Genomic DNA, 19758 nt, shown 5'->3' with positions numbered 1-19758 from the left:
TTGAAACAATGGGTGCCTTGGCAAAAAACAAATTATGTGTGTTTTTAACTCAGTTCTCAGCTTAGAACAGCAGCTCTCACACTTCTGTGAGCCTGTGAAGTCAGCTGGGAATCCTTGCACTTGTGGCTTTTGATTCAGTAGATTTAGAATAGAATGGTGAACCTTGGATGATGATGATGATGATGATGATGATGATGATGATGATGATGATGATGATGGTGATGATGATGATGATGATTTCTTCTTCATACCAGAACTTGAACTTAAGACCTTGACTTCGCTCAGCGCAGTTACTCAGCTGGCACTCTTCCAGTTGAATCACAGCATCAAGTTTATGCCAGTTGTTTTTCAGAACTGGAATCATATGGATTTTTCTCCCTGGACTTGTTTGAACCTCTGTCTTTTAGGTCTCCATAGCTAGAGTTATAGGTCTGAATCTTTGGTGCCTATCTGAAAACCTTCATTTCTAGCACATCCCTTTCCCATGAACTCTTTGGGTAGCTGAGGCCTAGACCAATGAAGTGCTATATGTCAGCAAGATCATAATTATGATTGCTACCATCCATATCCCTGGCCAGTGACCATTGTCCTTGTAGGAGGAGATAAAATACTTTTATAGCCCTCCTGTCTCCATTGAATTCCTGACCAATCTAAATGAAGAGATAAGTACACAAAATCTCCCGTAAAATACATGACATAAAGCTTTTGAATGACATTTCTGGACTTTGAGCGAGTTGGCCACACTTTTTAATTAAAAGTAGAAGCATATGTGGACACAAAGCCAGGGGTTGTTCCTAACTTGCTTTGCATTGGGTCTTTTATATTCCTTTACTTGGAAATTTCAGTTGTTAATTAATTGAACTACTTCAAAGGGCTCATTTAAAAAAAAATGAAATGTTTTTTCTTGCCTCTGGATATTTTAAGTTGTAATTAAAACTTTCATCTCCAAAAATTTGCCAGACCCTAACAAGTCATGGTTAGAATGTGGAAAATTAGAACCCTTCTATGTTGTTGATTGGTGACAGGATGATACTGTGACTTTAAGAGTTCAGCAGTTCGGCAGGGGAGGGGGAGAGGGGAGGGGGGAATTAATAAAAAAAAAAAGGAGTTCAGCATTTCCTCAGAAAGTTAAGCATAGTTAGCATATGACCCAGCAATTTCACTCCCAGATATACACCTTGTAGCACTGAATGCATGTCCTACAAATGTTGTACACATGTTTTAGCAGTAATAATAATCCAAAGTGGAAAGAGTCCAGATGCACATGCATGGCTAACCAAATTGTGACATAGACTCATAAAATGTAATCTTATTTAAGGAGGGAATGAAGTATAGATATGTACTGTAATACATACATACCTTGAAACATGCTAAAGGGAAGAAGCCAAACATAGTAGATTGCATGTTGTATGATGCTGTCTTCAGGAAGTGTCTAAATTACGATAATAGACACGGGATATAGATTAGTTCAGGGAAATGGGGACAGAGAAATGGGGAGTGACTATTAAAGAATAGAGCTTTTAAAATGTATTTTACAGGGTAATGAAAAAATCTAGAATTATATAGTATGTATAGGGTTTATTTGCTTATTTATCTTTTTTCTTTTTTGGCCATTCTTCAGGGTTGCATTTTATCACTGGAGCCACAGTTCCACTTCTAGTTGTGTGTGTGTGTGTGTGTGTGTGTGTAGTTAATTGGAGATAAGAGTCTCACAGACATTTCATCCCAAGCTGGCTTTGAACCATGATCCTCAGATCTCAGCCTCCTTTGTAGCTAGGATTACAGGTGCGAGCCACCAACATTCAACTTGGGTAGGATTTTAATGTGAAATGTTCCCACAGGCTCATGTTTGAATGGTTGGTCCATCCCTTGCTGCACAATAGATCCAAACAGCTGGTGATTTGTGAAGTCTGATTACTTACCCCTATCAGACAAAGAAAGAGACCAAGGTGAAAGCCAGAGAAAGGAGATTTATTTATGTGGAAGCCTCAGGAAGACAATTCTCCAGTACATGTTCAGTCACATTCAGGATATACACAAGAACTTTAGATCTTATAAAGGGGCCATGAGGGGAAAGATCTACATAATTATTAAATTATTCTGTCACAGTAAGGCCTGGTTGATCACGATGTCAGTCCCTGTTTTAGGAAAGGTTCTGGAGAAGTTATCACTGTGATCATTGGCAGGACTGACAGCCAAGGTTATCTGCTGTGTGGTCTGTCATGAGGAGGCTATATTTTTCCTTTGTCTTAAAGATGTTATCCATCAGTCCTTCCTGGATTCCAGAGTGATTACAAAGGGACTGTAGAGGGAAGCATCTGGAGCTAAGTCATGCAAAATCGAAGCTTTTCTCCTGCTTTTAGTTCTTCATTCATGGGCCCAAGTAAGAAGTCTCCTACTCTTCAGCAACCTCAAAGCCATTTGAAGCACTCTAAAAAAAAAAAAAAAAAAACCTCTGAAACCAAGAGCAAAAGAATTCTTAAGTTGTTTCTGCCTGGTGTTTTGTCACTATTGTGGTTGCACAACTTTGTAAGTATGCATAAAACAACTGTACATTTTTCAGAGTGAATTTTGTGACATCTGAATTGCTATCATGAACACAAAGACAAAAATGTGCTCATTTAGTTTCCTCAGTCTCTTTTTAACTTGTTTGAACACAGTTGCATTTCATCATTGTACATTGCCTTTCATGGGTTTATCATAGCATTTCTCAACTATGAACTGCATAAATAATTCTTTGTTTTGGGGGAGCCAACCTGTATACTTCCATTTTCTCTGCCTTCTAGACATTAGGTCTCAGTGAACCCCAACCAACCCCTGTTAACAGTCTTTTTTTTTTTTTTCCTTTTGGCCAGTCTTGGGGCTTAAACTTGGCCTGGGCATGTCCTTAAACTTTTTTAAGGCAAGCACTCTACCACTTGCTCTACCACAGCACATGTCTGGCTTTTTCTGTGTACGTGATACCAAGGAATCAGACCTAGGGCTTTGTGCATGCTAGGCAAGCACTCTACCACTAGACCAAACTGCTAGCCTGAAGCCAGCAACCTTATATGTCAACAGATGTAGCAAAAATGGTGTGTGTGTGTGTGTGTAGGTTTTAATCAACTGCTGTTTTGCCCCCATCCTATCCCCTCTCAACTCAGCACAGTCTGCAAAGTCTCATTTCTTTTAGCTCATGTTCCAGAATACAGACTATTAGGAGGCATGAACCTTTCTCTTAATTAGGTGGTCACCTGAGCCACCATCTGTTCCCTAAGCCTTTTGTGACCCCAGACATGCCTGGTTGCTTGACATCTAGACAAGGGATAACCATTTCCCATCTCGCCCTAGGACTGTCACCTCTGAGGATGTATAGAGGAAATCTAGTCACGGTAGCCTACTAATCCAGGTTCTGCTTCTGACTAGTTTGCACTCAAGGAAACACAGCATTCCACTCAAGGCTCTTACTAAAAAAGTTGGCACTGTTTCTGGTTCCTGTTTGGAGCCTAACCGTTAATGGCTTACTGCTGCCAGACACTGCTGTAGGAATGATCACATCCCTGCGAAGTGCCAGGACGCAAGTAGCTCAAGTGTGAGTTGTAGACAAGACTGGTCTTGGATGGGTTTTTATAGTCTGCCACTGTCTACAACTTTGTTCCGAAGTTTCCATTCACTGCAGAGACACAAAAGTTTTATCGGACACATCTTCCTACCCGTCAAGTTTTAAGGGTCTAGTTTAGCCTCTGCTTGCCTCTTCTGAAGGTATTTATATTAAGTAACATGTCATAGATTGGTTGGTCTTATGTGGGTGAGGCTGCAGTCATTAGTCACTTGTAAAATATTTACTACATTTTGCATTTTGTAAGGAGCTTTTACACAATTAGTTTGTTCCTCACAGTTCATTTTATGATTTTGCAAATGGAGACACAGAGAATTCTCACCTCAGATCACACTAGCATAGCAAAAATTTAGTTACTGTAAGCCATTAAAGGGTACGTATGTTTAACATCACATATCTCATTCTACTTTCTCATCTGACTATATGTTTTTAGCTTCCTCTGAAGAGCTTTGATAGAGACATAATATTGGAGGCTTTAACTCATTCAAAATCATGGACCTTAGAAATAAAGACTAGATTTCCTGAAGTTAAACCCTTCAGATGACTAACCACAGCGGTTGTTCTGCCTTGCCTTTCTGCACAAGAATATTCACCCCCACTCCTGATTAAGAGCTTCTTCTCAGCATGGGGACTGAGGGTGAAGGAAGGATCCATTCCTCCTTCAGAGCTTTCTGCCTGAGGGTAACTGGTTGTTTAGGTGAAGAACACTAGGTTGATGACAACACCCGTGTGGGTGGTTGTGGAGCTCAGCTGACAGTATGTCCACATGAAGAAGGCTTTTCCGGAATTGAGCGGTGAATAAGTAAACCCTAAGAAGATGTGTTTGCTTCTCTTTCCAGTTTTCATTTGGCTGCTGCAAAAGGACACGTGGAATGCCTCAGGGTCATGGTTACACATGGTGTAGATGTGACCGCCCAGGATACTACCGGTATGTGGTTTTTAATATCTTAAACCAACAGGCCAGTGGCAGGTTAGGTGTCATTGAGGTACTTCATATTCATTAAGGCAAATTTAGAGTCTACAGATGGCAGATAACAGAATCACTTGGGATTGGCCACGTTTTGATACGATTTTCCTTTGTGTTTTTTTTCTATGTGGTAGTCAACTAGCAACTGTACACTTCTTATACTTCATATTCGATAATATAAGTATGGATAAGATTATACGTATGGACCAACCAATCAACTTCTTGTTTGTATGAATCACAATGGTACAATAAACCAGGGAGTGAATGTTTATATTTCACTCAACTAGCTGACATAAACTCAGTAGACACCCTCTTCCCACTTTCTTGTACTTCGTGTCATCCAGATCACCTGGGAACTACAATGAAGAGGCACAGGAAGAAGGGAAAAGGATAGTGTACGCACATGTGGACACACACACACACACACACACACACACACACACACACAGGAGTGTAGGCTGTACCCTCTAAGATTCAGATTCAGTTGTGTTGGGGTTACCAGTTAATGGGTATATATTTTAAAGCTCCCTGTGTGATTCTGATGAGAAGCCACTGCTGACCAATGAAAAAGGCAAGTAGAAAAAGGAGGTACAGTAGTCTTGCCTACTACAGGTTCTTTCTGGAGCCCCTGGGTTGTCACTGCGATACTGCCCCTGCTGGACGTACAAAAATGACCAAAGCAACTAATGATGGCTTTGCATTTCTCCATCTTATGTGAAAATCCTTAGCTTCTTCCCTGCTCAAAATTGGTCTCTCGTGTGTAGTCATCTTGGGACATCACTCAGGAATTAAAAGAATGTGTTTTTTGTTGTTTTGTTTTGCCTACAAGATGACTGGACACTTAGAATTGTTTCCCATGTCTCTGGCATGCTTTTTCTGACTTGTTTTGTTTTGGTTTTGGTTCTTGTTTTTAGATAGTTGGGAATCCTTATCATTTAAGAACAGGGTTTGTTAGGACAAGGCATGAGTTATTTGAAGTCAAGTCAGGTGAAATGTTGTGTCAAACTGGTAAAACCATTTTTGGTCAAAAACAGGGAGAGAATAAAATAAGAGAATGATTTTCCTGAGCAGTTCCACAGAGAGTTTCAAAAGTCTTTGAGAAATGCCAAAACTAGAAGAAGAATTGTAGTAAAATGAATAGTTCGCTAAATGACTACCTGAAGGGGAATAATAATTTATGTTGCACTAATGAAAGTCTGAGTTCTTCACCTCAGTAGTCTTTATTAGTCCCAAACAGATTTTATGATTAGAGAACATATTAAAATGGTTCAATTGGACGGGCCAGGTGTTTTCACTAAAGCTACCTCAAATACTGCCATAATATTACTGAAACCCATTCATCTTCAACTTGAAAACCTATTGAGAACTGGCAGGAAAATCTGTCGCCATAAATCAAACTGCCTGGTAGAGATTTTTGAAGGAAAAAAATGTTTTCTTTCAAAATATACTGGCTTTTAATTTTTTTTTCCTCCCTGTAGTGCTGCAGAATCTTACCCCCACAGGCTTGCCCATGCTAGGCAAGCTCTCTACCACTTGAGTCGGACTTCTCCGCTCCTTTTTATTCACAATTAAAGTCTATAGACTGGTCAAGTTGGAACTGTTTTCTCTTTTTTTACACTGTTTACTGGAGTTAGTAATTTGAAATTACTACTTTTTTGTTATTCTGTATGAAATACTTGAAATTCTGAGTGTTTATGGATGCTTTATGGTCAGTTTTATGAAAAGATCATTATTTACAGATAAGGCTGTGGGTACAGTTAAGTACATTGTCAACTACTGTGTTACATAGGCTTAAGTGAGATAGGTTAGTGTGGGCATCTTAGCAGTACAGGGCACATGTAAGTGCTCACAACATCTGGCAATCACATTATTATTTCAGCCATGCTGACGTTTTTCTCTTTTACACATCAGACAATTGAAAAGCTTCAGATCTTGGCATCAAACTGATACCTAGGCTTAGAAAAAAAAAAACCGAAAAACAACAACAACAAAAAAACCCACTCTTGTAGTGGGAGATGGAATTAAATAAACAGAGAAGCATTATCAGAAGCTGGAAGATGGCCAGTGTTGTGTTTATTAACCACATTTCTCTGGAGTATTTGTTTTCAGATTCCTTTGGTTAATAAACATATATACATTGGACATTTTGCAACTGAATCTAATATAATAATGGCTTAAACCTTAGAAATTCATTTCTTGCAATTGAAAGTCCTAGTTTTACATAATAACTCTGCTCCATACCATGTGGACCCAGGCTCTCCATTGCTGTGGGTTTGAGGTTGGCTTTTTGTTTGTATGTTTGTTTGTTCGTTTTGGTTTCATGGCCTAGTGCTCTGCACCCTATCAACATGGAAAAGGACAGAAGCACTAAACCTCTCGCACACAGGTCCACTCCATTTCCTTTGATGGATAGCAAGGAGGTTCTGGGCAACCAGGTGTCTAGTTAGAAATCAAAGATTTCTGCCCTAGAAAGAGGTAAAAACAGAGTGAAAGAGGATCTGTAGGTTCTGTCACATTCACCTACCTTAAGTTGTATCCTATCCCTTTGTGCCCCTGATATTCCTAGTAAACATTATAAAGAAGACTTTCATTATAAAGAGGACTTAGAGTGGGAAACAGAGATATGAAAATATCACACACAGTGAGCCCTTCTTCTCTACTGTTTGCAATTGCGGGTTAGACTTCTTAACTTCTGGGTGGGCCTTCTGTTCCATTACACATCTAATCCCACTCAAATTTGATACTGTGTGAAGATTTGAAAGATAATATTCAGCTTAAAACTCAGGCACTTTAGAGGATGAGTCATTGCACAATTTAGCAGCAAGTTATAACCAATAAATGTAGTGCACATAGTAATTTAGAGTAAAGGAAAACTGGAAAAGATTGTATGATTCATGGCCATTGACTTGCTATGAACCCATGAGTATGGGGAAGTCACAGAGTAAACTGTGAATAAGGATAACATGCCCCTCTCTCTCTCTCTCTCTCTCACACACACACCTCTTGATTCTATGTGAAACAAAACACTATGAAAAGGAATATTGTGCTTTAAAAAAATGGGGATAGCTGGGCACCAGTGGCTCATGCCTGTATTCCTAACTACTCAGAAGGCTGAGATTTGAGGACTGTTCAGAGCCAGCACGGGCATGAAAGTCTGTGAGACTTGTATCTCCAGTTAACCACCAGAAATCCGGAAGTGGTGCTGTGGTTCAGAAAGTGGTAATGCACTACCCTTGAGCTAAAGAGCCCAGGAACAGCTCTCAGGCCAAGAGTTCAAGCCCATGACCAACAAAAGATAATTAATTCAGAAATGGGGAGTAAGAAACAGGCCTATTTCAAGTACTGAAATCGAAATGGCAGTAAGAGACCTCACATCCAAGAAAAGCCCAGGGCCTATTGGATTCACAACTAAATTTGATAAAGGCCTACAAAGCAGAGCTCACACCATTACTTCCTCAAGCTGTTCAAAAAACTTGGAAGTGAAGGCTCTTTGCCAAACCCATTCTTCAACCACTGTGCCCCTCATCCCAAAACCAGACAGAGACTCATCAAAGAAAGAGAACTATAGACCCATTTCTTTGATGAATATTGATGTAAAACTGTTCAACAAAATACTGGCCAACCGTCTTCAGCAGCTCATCAAAAAAATTATACACTATGATATTACTATGATATTATACACTATGATATTATACACTAGGATTCATCATAGGGATGCAAAGCTGGTTCAATATATGCAAGTCAATATAATTCAACATATCAACAGGAGCAAGGACAAAAATCACATGATTGTCTCAGTAGATGCAGAAAAGGTATTTGACAAGATCCAACACCTCTTTATGCTAAAAGCTCTGGAGAAACTAGGAATCCATGGAACATTCCTCAGTATAATAAAAGCTGTGTATGACAAACCCACAGCTAGCATTACTCTTAATGGCAAAAAGCTAAAGTCATTTCCTCTAAAATCAGGAACAAGACAAGGATGCCTGCTCTCTCCATTCCTCTTTAACATAGTATTAGAATTCCTAGCCAGAGCAATAAGGCAAGAAGCAAGCATACAGGGGATCCAAATAGGGAAAGAGGAAGTGAAACTATCCCTCTTTGCAGATGACATGATTCTGTATTTAAAAAACCCTATAGACTCCACTCCCAAGTTGCTTGAGCTAATTCAAAACTTTGGCAACATAGCAGGGTATAAAATTAACCCTCAAAAATCAACCGCCTTCCTATATGCCAACAATGAGAGGAGCAAAGAAGCAGTCAGGAAAGGAACTCCTTTTGCAATAGCCTCAAAGAAAATAAGGTACCTAGGAATTAGCTGAAAATGTAAAAGGACCTTTATGATGAAAAATTTAAAACTCTGAAAAAGGAAATTAAAGCAGAACTGAGGAAATGGAAAAACCTCCCATGCTCCTGGATTGGAAGAATTAACATCATGACAATGGCAATCTTGCCAAGGGCTATCTACAAATTCAACACAATACCCATCAATATCCATCCCAATGGCATTCTTTAAAGAAATAGAAGAGGCAATCCAAGATTTCATATGGAATAATAAAAGACCCCATATAGCAAAAACAACTCTTAGCAGAAAGAACAGCTCAGGAGGAATTTCAATACCAAACTTTAGACTCTATTACGGAGCTATAATAACAAAAACAGCTTGGTACTGGCACAAGAACAGGCCTGAGGACCAATGGAATAGAACTGAAGATCCAGAAATCAATCCACAGACCTATGGCCACCTAATCTTTGATGAGGGAGCCAAAAAAAATAGACAACAAGTAGTGCTGGCAGAACTGGTTAAGCACGTGCAGAAAACTAAAGTTGGATCCTTCTATGTCACCCTGCACTAGGATTAACTACAAATGGATCAAAGACTTAGAGGTAAAAGTAAATACACTGAACAGTTTAAAGAGGGAATCAGAGACACACTAGGTCTCCTTGGCACAGACTGAAACTTTCTTAGTGAAGATCCAGAAACAAAACAAATCAAAGAAAGTTTGAACAAATGGGACTGCAGAGCTTCTGTATGGCAAAGGACATAGCAAGCAAGCTAAATAGAAAGCCCACAGAGTGGGAGAAGATCTTCACTAACCATACAACGAACATATCTACAATATATCAACAGCTAAAAAACTTGAATCACTCCAAAACGAATCTTCAAAGAAACAACCACCCCATTAAAAGATGGGCCAAAGACTTAAAGAGAGACTTCTCTGAAGAAGAAATAAGAATGGCCTATAGACACATAAAGAAATGCTCGACAATCTCTGGCCATAAAAGAAATGCAAATCAAAACAGCTCTGAGATTCCACCTCACTCCAGTTAGAATGGCCATGATCAAGAAGTCTAATAACAGATGCTGGAGGGGATGTGGCCAGGAGGGATCACTACTACACTGTTGGTGGGAGTGTAAACTCATTCAACCGCTATGGAAAGCAGTATGGCAATTCCTCAAAAGACTAAATATAGAACTCCCTTATGACCCAGCAATTCCACTACTTGGCATTTACCCAATCATCCAGAAACAAGGACATACTAAATTCACTAGCACAACAATGTTCATTGCAGCACTATTTACCATAGCAAAGATAGGGAACCAACCCAGATGCCCCTCAGTAGATGACTGGATCCACAAGATGTGGTATTTATACACAATAAAAATCTATGCTACCAACAGAAAGAACGACATCACCCCATTTGTAAGGAAATGGAAAAAATCATATTAAGTGAAGTAAACCAGACTCAAAGGAACATACATAGGCTCAATGCTTTCCCTCATTAATAATAATTAGTACAAACCTTGGACTCTCCTAGCAGAGGATTACAATAGCTCAAAACCTAGATACATAAGGCCATATAGCATAGGCTAAACGAAAGGACTTCCAGGATATGGAAACAAGAGCCATATAATGTATGATTTTTGTTCTTAATGTACTATGTTATTTCTCATCTCTTTTGTTGTCCCTTGGTTATTCTCATATTGTTACAGTATCTTACCTTGTTATCTAGTATATTATATATACGATTATTTATTTGAAATAGGAAAGGGAAAGGGGGAAAACAAGATGAGGGGAGAGGGTGTGGGGAGGGAAATGGGAACAAAAACATGAGAAGGGATATCAATGTGTGTAAAGTAATGCACCTATCTGGCGAATATAACTATGATCCTTCTATTAATTATAATAAAAATGCAAAAAAATGGGGAATAAGGGATGATTTGATCATTCTGATACTAAGCATGATTATGAAGACATGTTGCAAAATCTGATCTTCTATCTCAGGAATATAACAGGGGGAATGTGCTTTGGTGATAAAAATTTGCATTAAATATGAGGATTTCTAATAATGCAATTCAGGTTTATTTAAAATTGCAATATAAATTTGTACTTTTAAAACTTACATGTTTTCTCCATTCTGAAACCCTGACTTTTAAGGCAATATCTTAAGGCTTAGAGTCTAGTTGTATATCATTTCTTGTTTCTAAATGTTTCCATGTCAAGTTCAGAAACTAATTTCTCAAAATTTGACTTCTTAATATATGTTAGCCATATTTCTGTATGTGATGACTTTCTCAGTCTTAAAAGTTGAGGCATGCACTGGAGAAGTTTGTTCTCTGTCTTATCAAAAAATCCCTCTATCATATTAGTTCTCTCATGTTTTCTAGCTACCTTAAGCACTGAGTTATGTTAGGGGGAATGTGTTCTGTGGCTGGCAGAGCTAAGCTGAGCCACTTGCAGACTAGGAGTTATGATTTATAAATAATATTGTTATTTTTATTTGTAGACAGAGGTCTGCTGGAGTGTACTTGAATTATGGTTGCTTTATTTTGTTGTCTACAGGGAAATTACTGCCTGATAGTCCAGACAGATGTATAACTATATGAGAGCCAGACCCATGCAGTATTTCCTTGCAGTATGATTCTGTCACTAATACAACATCTGCTGTCTAGGAAAATTTTGCATTTGGAAAGACAGTTTTTATTTGAATTTACTGCATTATTGAATCCTGGGAATAATTTGTCATTTAGATTTTTGAGATTATTTTGTATAACAAAGAAGAAAGCCTTTTAGGCTACTAATTGGGAGAAAAATCACAGAAGTAGGGTTCTCTAGGAACCCAGCACTTGCTTCTAGGTCTGATTAGAACACTGAAAATAAAAAGAAAGTATGATCCTTTGTTATGACTTGTTATATCCATGTCCTACCACGTTAGCTTTGGAGAGCTATGCCTTTGTCAGATGGATTTTGTTTGTATGGAACAGCTTTTGTTCATAGCGTTGTCCAAAGTTAATGCATTGCATGCACAACATAAACACTGTCCAAGTTACAATCAGGATGTATTCCAGAAGTTCATTTGCAAGGCATTTGTTTAAAATTCAGAATGTGCCTGTCCTTAGACACAGTGGTATAAATGATGATTGGAGATGCCAAAACCTAGTGAATGCACACTATAACTACACTCAGATTTTTATGATTTAGTCATCCTAGAAGGGAGTGGGGGCTCCGTACAAGAAATGGAGGACGAGGAAGAAAAGGTCTTTGTTTTTCTAATGCTGAGTCTCTTTTTGCTTATTTTTTTCTTAATCTTCCTCAGCTGTTCTGGGAGAAGTAAAGGATTTTCTCCTCTTCTCCTTGCTCTCTCCCCCCATCCCCAGCCCAGACATCCCCAAACCAAGGCACTCTTTAACTTCTTGGTCTCAAAATGGAAGGAAGGTTCTTTTGGCATGCTTTTGTGTAGCTCACCTTGTTCCTGTGTCCCTCTGATCTTAAATATGGTGTTTCCTAGCCCTATATTTCTTGACTTAGTAAGTTCTTATTAGTATTACAGAGTGAAGAAGAAAAGGAGGATGATGAATTGAAGGTAGGCTGTTATATAAAAGAAATTGTTTTACTCAACTGGGATTCTAAATTGGATGTTGTTTTGTCCCCAAAGGACATTTGGTAATGAGCTTTTGGGTGGTTGAAGCTAGACATCTACTGGAGAGGCCACGTGAGCAGCTTTAACATCCTCTAAGAAACAGGAGAGCCACTCACAGTGGTGATCAAGCTTAAAATATCAGTAGCACTGAGGTTGAGAAACCATACTTGGAGCATGTCCCAAAATAATGATTATTATTTACATTTAATCAAACTAATTCCCAAGGTAACAGGATAGTTTGCTTAAATGGTTTGGGAAATGTAAGGTGTAAGATTTTCCTAGGTGTTATTGGGCTTGGCTCAATTTAATTCAGATTGACAAAAATTGGAATTTTTAATGGAGAGGTGAAGAAAGGCCTCATTCAGAAGGCCACATTTCAGTGGCATTTGAAGGAAGTGAGTGAATAAGTGAAGCAGTGTAAATTTAGAGCCGTTGCAGAAGCCCCAGCATGGGCATCTTCTGTCCCTTGGGCTTCTGCCGAACCCTTCTTCCTTTGAAATTCTGTAAACCCAATTGGCAGTTGGGAAATTGAGTGAAACAGGATTTCTTGAAGTTACCATTGATCTCTACAAGAACAGGCTCCGTCTTTTCAAGTCGCACTTTATTTTCTCATGGTTGTCTTTAATGCAGAGCTAAGAAAGCGATGGATCAAGTTGGAGAAGTGAAGCCTTTCCTATGACACTCTCACTTTTATTCCGTTCAGGTCACAGCGCTTTACACCTCGCAGCCAAAAATGGCCATTCAGAATGCATCAAGAAGCTCCTTCAGGTAAAACATTGCCCATTTCAAGTTGTACATAGGTTGTTTTTTTTTCATATATTTTTTATTGTAATTAATAGAAGGGTTACATGATATTTGCCAGATAGATGGTGCATTAATTCCCATACACATAGGTTATTTTTTAAATTTAAAGGTAGCCTTATCTGTGAAAGAAGAAATATCTCTCTCTACACATACTTTTTTAAAAATGTTATCCACATCCCAGGCTTTCTAAGTATCGTTATGACTGAAATGATACCCAAAGGCAAGATTATTTCCACATCAAATCCACTGGCAGGAGAATCCTAACCAAAATTTGGAGTGAGGCCAGGCATACTGGCCTGTAATCCTAGTTACAGGAAGTCAGAGATGGGAGTTGGGATGCTTTAATCATTGTTTAAGGCAGCCTGGACATAAAACTTCATAAGATTTCATCAAGTGTGATGGTGATGGTGCAAGCCTGTACATGGAGAAGCTCAAGTAGGAAAATTGTAGCCCATCTAACATAAAGGAAGACCCTACTTTGCAAATAACCAGCTCAGATAGGGCCTAAGGTTTGGCTGAACTTGTAGAATACCTGTCAAATAAGCACCAGGCCCCAGTACAATACCCAGTACTGCCCATTATGCCCCTCAAAATTGGAGTGAGGCTTAAAGTGACTCATGCCTGGCCAGGTAACTCCAAAAAGTCAGCAAAGCTCCTCTCTCATCAAATAAGCTAGATAGGGTAGTTCGTGTCTGTAATTCTAGCTACATAAGAGGTATAGGTAGGAAGATTGTATTTTGTCTTTAAGGAAAAATGTAAGGTCCAATCTGAGGCATGGCTCCGGTGCTAGAGTGCCAGCCTAGCGCATGTGAGCCTGTGATCTGAAATACACACATACACACGCACACACACACACATTCTAGTGCATGTCTTCCTAGGGCCTTTTCCCCCCTTTATTTAATTTTTATTTCTTTTCTGAAGGACTTGTATCCTCTATGTAGTCAGCTCTTGCAGAATCTTTTCTCACAGTGTCGGAAACCTCTTCCATAGTGAATCGCCAGTGTGCTAGCATTTTTTTTTTCAGTAAATGCGTAATAGAAAGCAGCCCTTCCAGACTAATAAAGTATCAGCATTATTTCCTTGTGTGCAACCTGATGAGCTTTTGTTTTAAATCTTCGTTCCTGAAAAAGTGCTTGGTTTTATTCTTATTTAGAATTTTAAATTAACTCCCTGGTTTGATAAACTTGCTTGGAAGTTTATAATGATCCTCCCCCCACACACCTTTAATGACTTTCCTGTCGGGAGCAAGAGTGGAATCAAACTGTACTTTGATTTGCATCAGATAATTGCTTGATTGTCTTATTGTTTTTTGGCCTTCTCCTGTTCAATTGATCTGAAATTTACCATATGAATGTAACCCCCAACAGTTCCCTGATTAACCATCTGGATGTAACACCTGGAAGTGCCCTGGTCTCAAGAAGGGATATAAACTTTGAGTTAAGAATAAACGAGGCGGCAGTTTTTGCTTGGGCTGCAGACCTCCTGGACCCGATGTGTTTGTCTCTCTTCTAATTTTTCCAGTCCCTGCCCCTTATTTCTATGGGGTCTGATAGCCGCCTGACAGGCGGCGTTGGCATTTTCATAGGCTATGTGTCTAACTATACTCTTCCTTGCATTCTCATCTTGTACTAGGCAGTCTGCAGTCTCCATTAATGGAGACAAAAATTCTAGATAAGGTTCATTCGGTCCCTGTTTAACTTCTACTAGATTTTTTGTACGATTGGAATTGCGTAACTTTTTCCAAGCCTCTCTCGCCGCAGCATTTATTTGTAAATAGGCCTCCTTTGCATAACCCAATTGATCTTCGGTGTTTTTATAGGTTCCCTCTCCTAACAACTGATCAACAGTGTAAGGCAGGTTCTTAGACCTATTTGTTTCAATTTTAGCCCGACACTGTGCAGTGAACTCTGTCTCCCATAATAAGTACTCTCCTGCACTAAGGCATGCTCTGGCAAGCCGCTTCCAGTCATTTGGGCATGCAATACCAGCACACGCAGCCTCCAATATTACTTGAGTAAAAGGGGCAGTTGGCCCATATTGGGAGCAGGCATTTTTTAAATCCTGTAATAGTTTAACAGGAACAGGTTGATGGTATACTTGTTCATCATGATCAACTAAACTAGGGAAGCATCGAGGCCCTGAAATACCTTCCCTCTCTCTAGCAGCCTGAGTCAGGTTTAATTGCGATGCACTGTGCCTGGTTGTAGTGCCTGTTAAAAGGACTTGTTGCTAGGGCCTTTAGACTTGCCTAAAGGTTGAGAAAGGGATTGAGGCCGTAAGGCTGCAGCTGGAGGCGGTGGGTGTGAGGGGTAAGGTTTAGAATCAGACATCATAGTGGCCTGAGGGTCATATTCCTTTCCTACTTCTGGGGGGGCTCTCTGCTCTGTCCCCATTTTCGATAGAAGATGTAGCATTTCTTCTAACTTCTTCTCTATCGTAGCCACCCGGCCCTCCAATGACTCATCATAACTTTCCTCCTTGGTATTCAAACCTGAATTCTGATACTCAATATCTACTGGTTGTTGTTCCCTTTTCAAGATCTCACTTAGACTCTCTTGGGCTGCGGCATATGGCTCAGCCTCAGGTTCTTCAGAAGGGTCCTTTAACTCATAAAGTTCCCTTAATTCAAGATTAAGTTCAGCATTTTCATGTAGAGGATTTATGCATTCACTTACTAAATTCCATACAGTAGCAGCCTCTATTGGGGTCTTTTCGGGGCCATATACATCATAATAATCTTGAATTCTTTTTCCTATCCGCTGCCAGGCTTTTTGGAATTCCTCCTCTATAGACCTCGGGCATGCCTCCTCGACAAACTGTAGGAAGCTCTGAAGCACCCCTTTTTCCACCCACGTTCCGTGGGCTTCAAATAGGCCTGTTAAGATCGGTAGAAATAACCCATGGCTATTAGCTTGACCCATAATTTTTACTCCTGACTATACTCTCTTAATAGTCCTACGATGTGTTACTCACCACAGGGAGGGGTCCTTCACCTTCGTCCCAGATTTTCAGGTCCCTGTTCGGGCGCCAGATGCCGGGGCCTACCGGCAGCAAATTGGGGTTCCTGAAATAAGGGGCAGGGACTGGAAAAATTAGAAGAGAGACAAACACATCGGGTCCAGGAGGTCTGCAGCCCAAGCAAAAACTGCCGCCTCGTTTATTCTTAACTCAAAGTTTATATCCCTTCTTGAGACCAGGGCACTGCCAGGTGTTACATCCAGATGGTTAATCAGGGAACTGTTGGGGGTTACATTCATATGGTAAATCTCAGATCAATTGAACAGAAGGCCAAAAAACAATCAGACAATCAAGCAATTATCTGATGCAAATCAAAGTACAGTTTGATTCCACTCTTGCTCCCGACACTTTCCTAACTGTATACAGACGCAGATTTCATCATGGGCTGCAAGAGCAGTGCCCCAGTGCTGTCCAGCTGTTGCCAGTCAACATGCAAGCTGGCTGTTTTGAAGAACAACATCCAGCAATAAAATACGTGTTTGGAGTACTGTCTGTTCTGTCAAGCTGTTGTCTTGGCCTTTGCCAGCACTGCTGGGGACCCAGCATCTTGTTTTCATTTGGTTTTTGAAAGTCCAATGCAGAAATGTGGTCACATTCTTAAGCTTGTCCCACTCCGTTGATCACAGCTTCTTGTCTTGCGTTACACGACGCACTGCCAGTTCCAAGAATGGTTAACCTTAACAGGTCTTCCAAGCAAAACTCCCAAGAAAAATAGATCATTATGATACTGTACTAAGAGGCTTACCAGGGAAGACAGTTACAACAGAGCTCTGCTCCTTCAGTAACGAACCTGGAATAAACGAAAACTACTCCTTTCTTGCCCGAGTAAGATGCACTGCTATCTACAACCTTGGCTTTATCTGTTTGTTTGTTGCTTTATTGTTTTTTGTGTTTTCAATCTCTGTTCCCATCCTGGCTTGGCTGTTCAGACCTTGCATCTGGCTCTGATTTTAAGGAAGATTTAACCTGACAAGCTAGAAGTCTTTGTGGGCTAGGACCAGATATTCCAGCCTCTAATGTAATTTTATATCTGGTTATACAAATGGATTGGTTTTTCTCTGGAATCTTTGAAGCCTTTAAACAGTTCCTTGTGCTGTTCTAAAATTAGGCCAAAGCTTTGTAAGTTGTAACTTGATCTCCATTCTTCTTACCACCAAAGAGCAGGCATTTCATTCTCAGGTAGCCTGTTCTTACCTCCCTGGCTTGTAAGTTGTCGGAGCAAGTTCTTCTTTCTGGACAGTTGTTAAGAAGCTCTGTCTTTGATGTCTTCCCATTGGGGTATTTACCCTGGGTGCCAGGCCTTGCTAGTCAGCTGTTTTCAGAGCCCAGGCTCTCTGTAATGCAGCCTCAACAACTCCTGCCCTGTTCGCCCTTCCACACTCTGCCTTTAGTAATCTCTTTAGACTCTTCAGGCCTTCGCTCTCTCTGACTGCTGTGTACCATTTTCAAGTTGTACCCACAAGGCAATGAGCACAAATAGAGCTTTGTGGAATTCTGCAAATGCAGACTGACTCTTCTCATTGCCAGTTAGTCCTACCAATCTTTTTCATCCTGTGAATGATTTTCGATAGTGAGTAAATACTGGCCAGCCGAGCACTGCATCTCCTGTATACTTCACTATCCCAGTGAGTTCTAAAGACTCAATTATCATTAACAACTGGGACAGGACTAAGCAGGGAAACAGGGCTAAGAAGTGACAGTATAGAGAAAACCAGAGAGAGGAGGTGATATGTAAGCTGTGACGCCAGCACAGCAAGCACCAAACGGAATATTCCAAGTGGAGAGAGGAGCATGTGCAAAGGATGGACAAGGTGGCCAGATGCACTGAGCATGATGAGGCCTTGAAGGTCAGTGTCCTGAGCATGTGAAGGTGATGCAATTTTAAGTTGGCAGTGACATCACACTTGTATAGATAAGTGATTAAGGGAGAAAACAACAAGGAGGCTGTTAGCTAGCCAGGTGGGATGTTGCTTTCTTGGATTAGGGTAGAGGTGTGGAGAAAGACTTGGATTAGCTCAGAGGTGTACTTTAGAGAAAGGATTGATAGGATGTAGTGATGGCTTAGATGGAGTAGGAGGAGAGCGTTGGTACGAAGGCTTTAACTGAAGACCTGGGCATTACTCCTTAGCTTTTTCATTCCAAGGTAGTCCTCTACTACTTGAGCTTCACTTCTGGCTTTTTAGTCATTAATTGAAAATAAGAGTCTCATGGACCTTCCTGCCATGATTGGGTTAGCCTCTAACCACGATCCTCAGATCTCAACCTCCCCTATGGCTAGGGTTACAGGTCACTGGAGCTCAGCACATTTTTCTGGTGGTGGTTTCTTAGCCTGAACTTAGGGCCTTATAATCTTGCTTGGCTTTTTTGCTCACAGCTGATTTGCCATGCTTTGTCCAGCTAGTTAACTGGAGATGGGTCTTACAGACCTTTTCTGCCTGGGCTGGCTTTGATCCGTAATCCTCTAGGTCTTCTGAGTAGCTGTGATTTTAGGCATGAGCCACTGGTGCCCGTATGTAGTTGATTTTTAAGAGACATCCCAGAGCATCTTGTTACATAGGGTTGATCCAGTAATGATGGAATCCTGGAATAAAGGAGGACTGGACAACCCAAACAGCCAATGGGATGACAGCTTGTTCTTCTCATGATTATTTACCCATGAGTCTCTTTTCCCCAAGAACATAGCAGTTGTAAGGTTGCAGTTGGAGTTTAATTATGTTTATGTGCTTCATGTAAAGTGACTTTATACTTTGCAGGGAAAAAATGAAATAGAATTTATGCAGGTAATTTAGTATATGTACTTACTTATTTATTTTTCCCTTCTAGTCCAAATGCCCGGCTGAAAATGTTGATAGCTGTGGGAAAACAGCTTTACATTATGCAGGTAACCAACTTGCATCCTCTCATTTGTCTCATTCTTCCTTGAGAAAGAATGCAAGCCATTCGGTTTATAGGAATCTTCTTGGGGTTGATTTCTGTCATCACTCTTAGATGGTCCCATTTTACTTCATTTAGAAAACATGGATAGTTTTATCAAGGAGAACACCTACAATTCATTAAGAGCAAGCAGGCAATCAGTAAAAGTTCCCATGGTAATATACTTCACTAGGGCTAGGGTTAGGGTTAGGGTTAGGGACATGTGCTTTGCATGCAAAAGGTCACACATACACGTGCATGCACACACACATACATCTACACACAGATGGGTTTGAAGTTTCTTGGTCAAGTTAGAGCACTTGAACATTCCACATAATATGATACATTTGGAGCATCATAATAAACATCTTATATATTTATAGACCTCTTGCTTTGCTATCCACATAAAACTCCAAGGGACAAATGTTGACACTGCACTCCAGGACCATACAGACATTTTCATTGGTTGCTAGTAATGGAAAAGCTAAGTCCTTTGAAAAGCTAAACCAAATGTTTGCCTGAAGGCAACTGGCAG

General features: G+C 40.1%; 1 protein-coding gene and 1 long non-coding RNA gene across 7 annotated transcripts in view; one reads left to right on the top strand and one right to left on the bottom strand.

Moving 5' to 3' along the window:
- Nucleotides 1-19758, top strand: part of Rai14 (retinoic acid induced 14) — a 126163-nt gene that overhangs the window by 82171 nt on the left and 24234 nt on the right. For all 6 annotated transcript variants that reach the window (XM_090332075.1, XM_090332070.1, XM_090332072.1 and 3 more), the window contains 3 exons: nt 4438-4526; nt 13192-13256; nt 19134-19191. In XM_090332075.1, coding sequence (XP_090188201.1) covers nt 4438-4526; nt 13192-13256; nt 19134-19191 — 212 coding nt within the window. The remainder of the gene's footprint in view (nt 1-4437; nt 4527-13191; nt 13257-19133; nt 19192-19758) is intronic.
- LOC150064595 (uncharacterized) lies at nt 1951-19349 on the bottom strand. The gene is made up of 2 exons (XR_016535282.1): nt 19113-19349; nt 1951-2431 (listed from the first exon to the last, which is right to left on the bottom strand). It is a non-coding gene; the product is annotated as an uncharacterized LOC150064595 (long non-coding RNA).

This window comes from Megascapheus bottae, chromosome 4 (assembly GCF_031878675.1).
Source record: "Megascapheus bottae isolate mThoBot1 chromosome 4, mThoBot2.hap1, whole genome shotgun sequence".
Lineage (NCBI taxonomy): Eukaryota > Metazoa > Chordata > Mammalia > Rodentia > Geomyidae > Megascapheus > Megascapheus bottae.
This window is presented reverse-complemented; position numbering and strand designations above follow the sequence as displayed.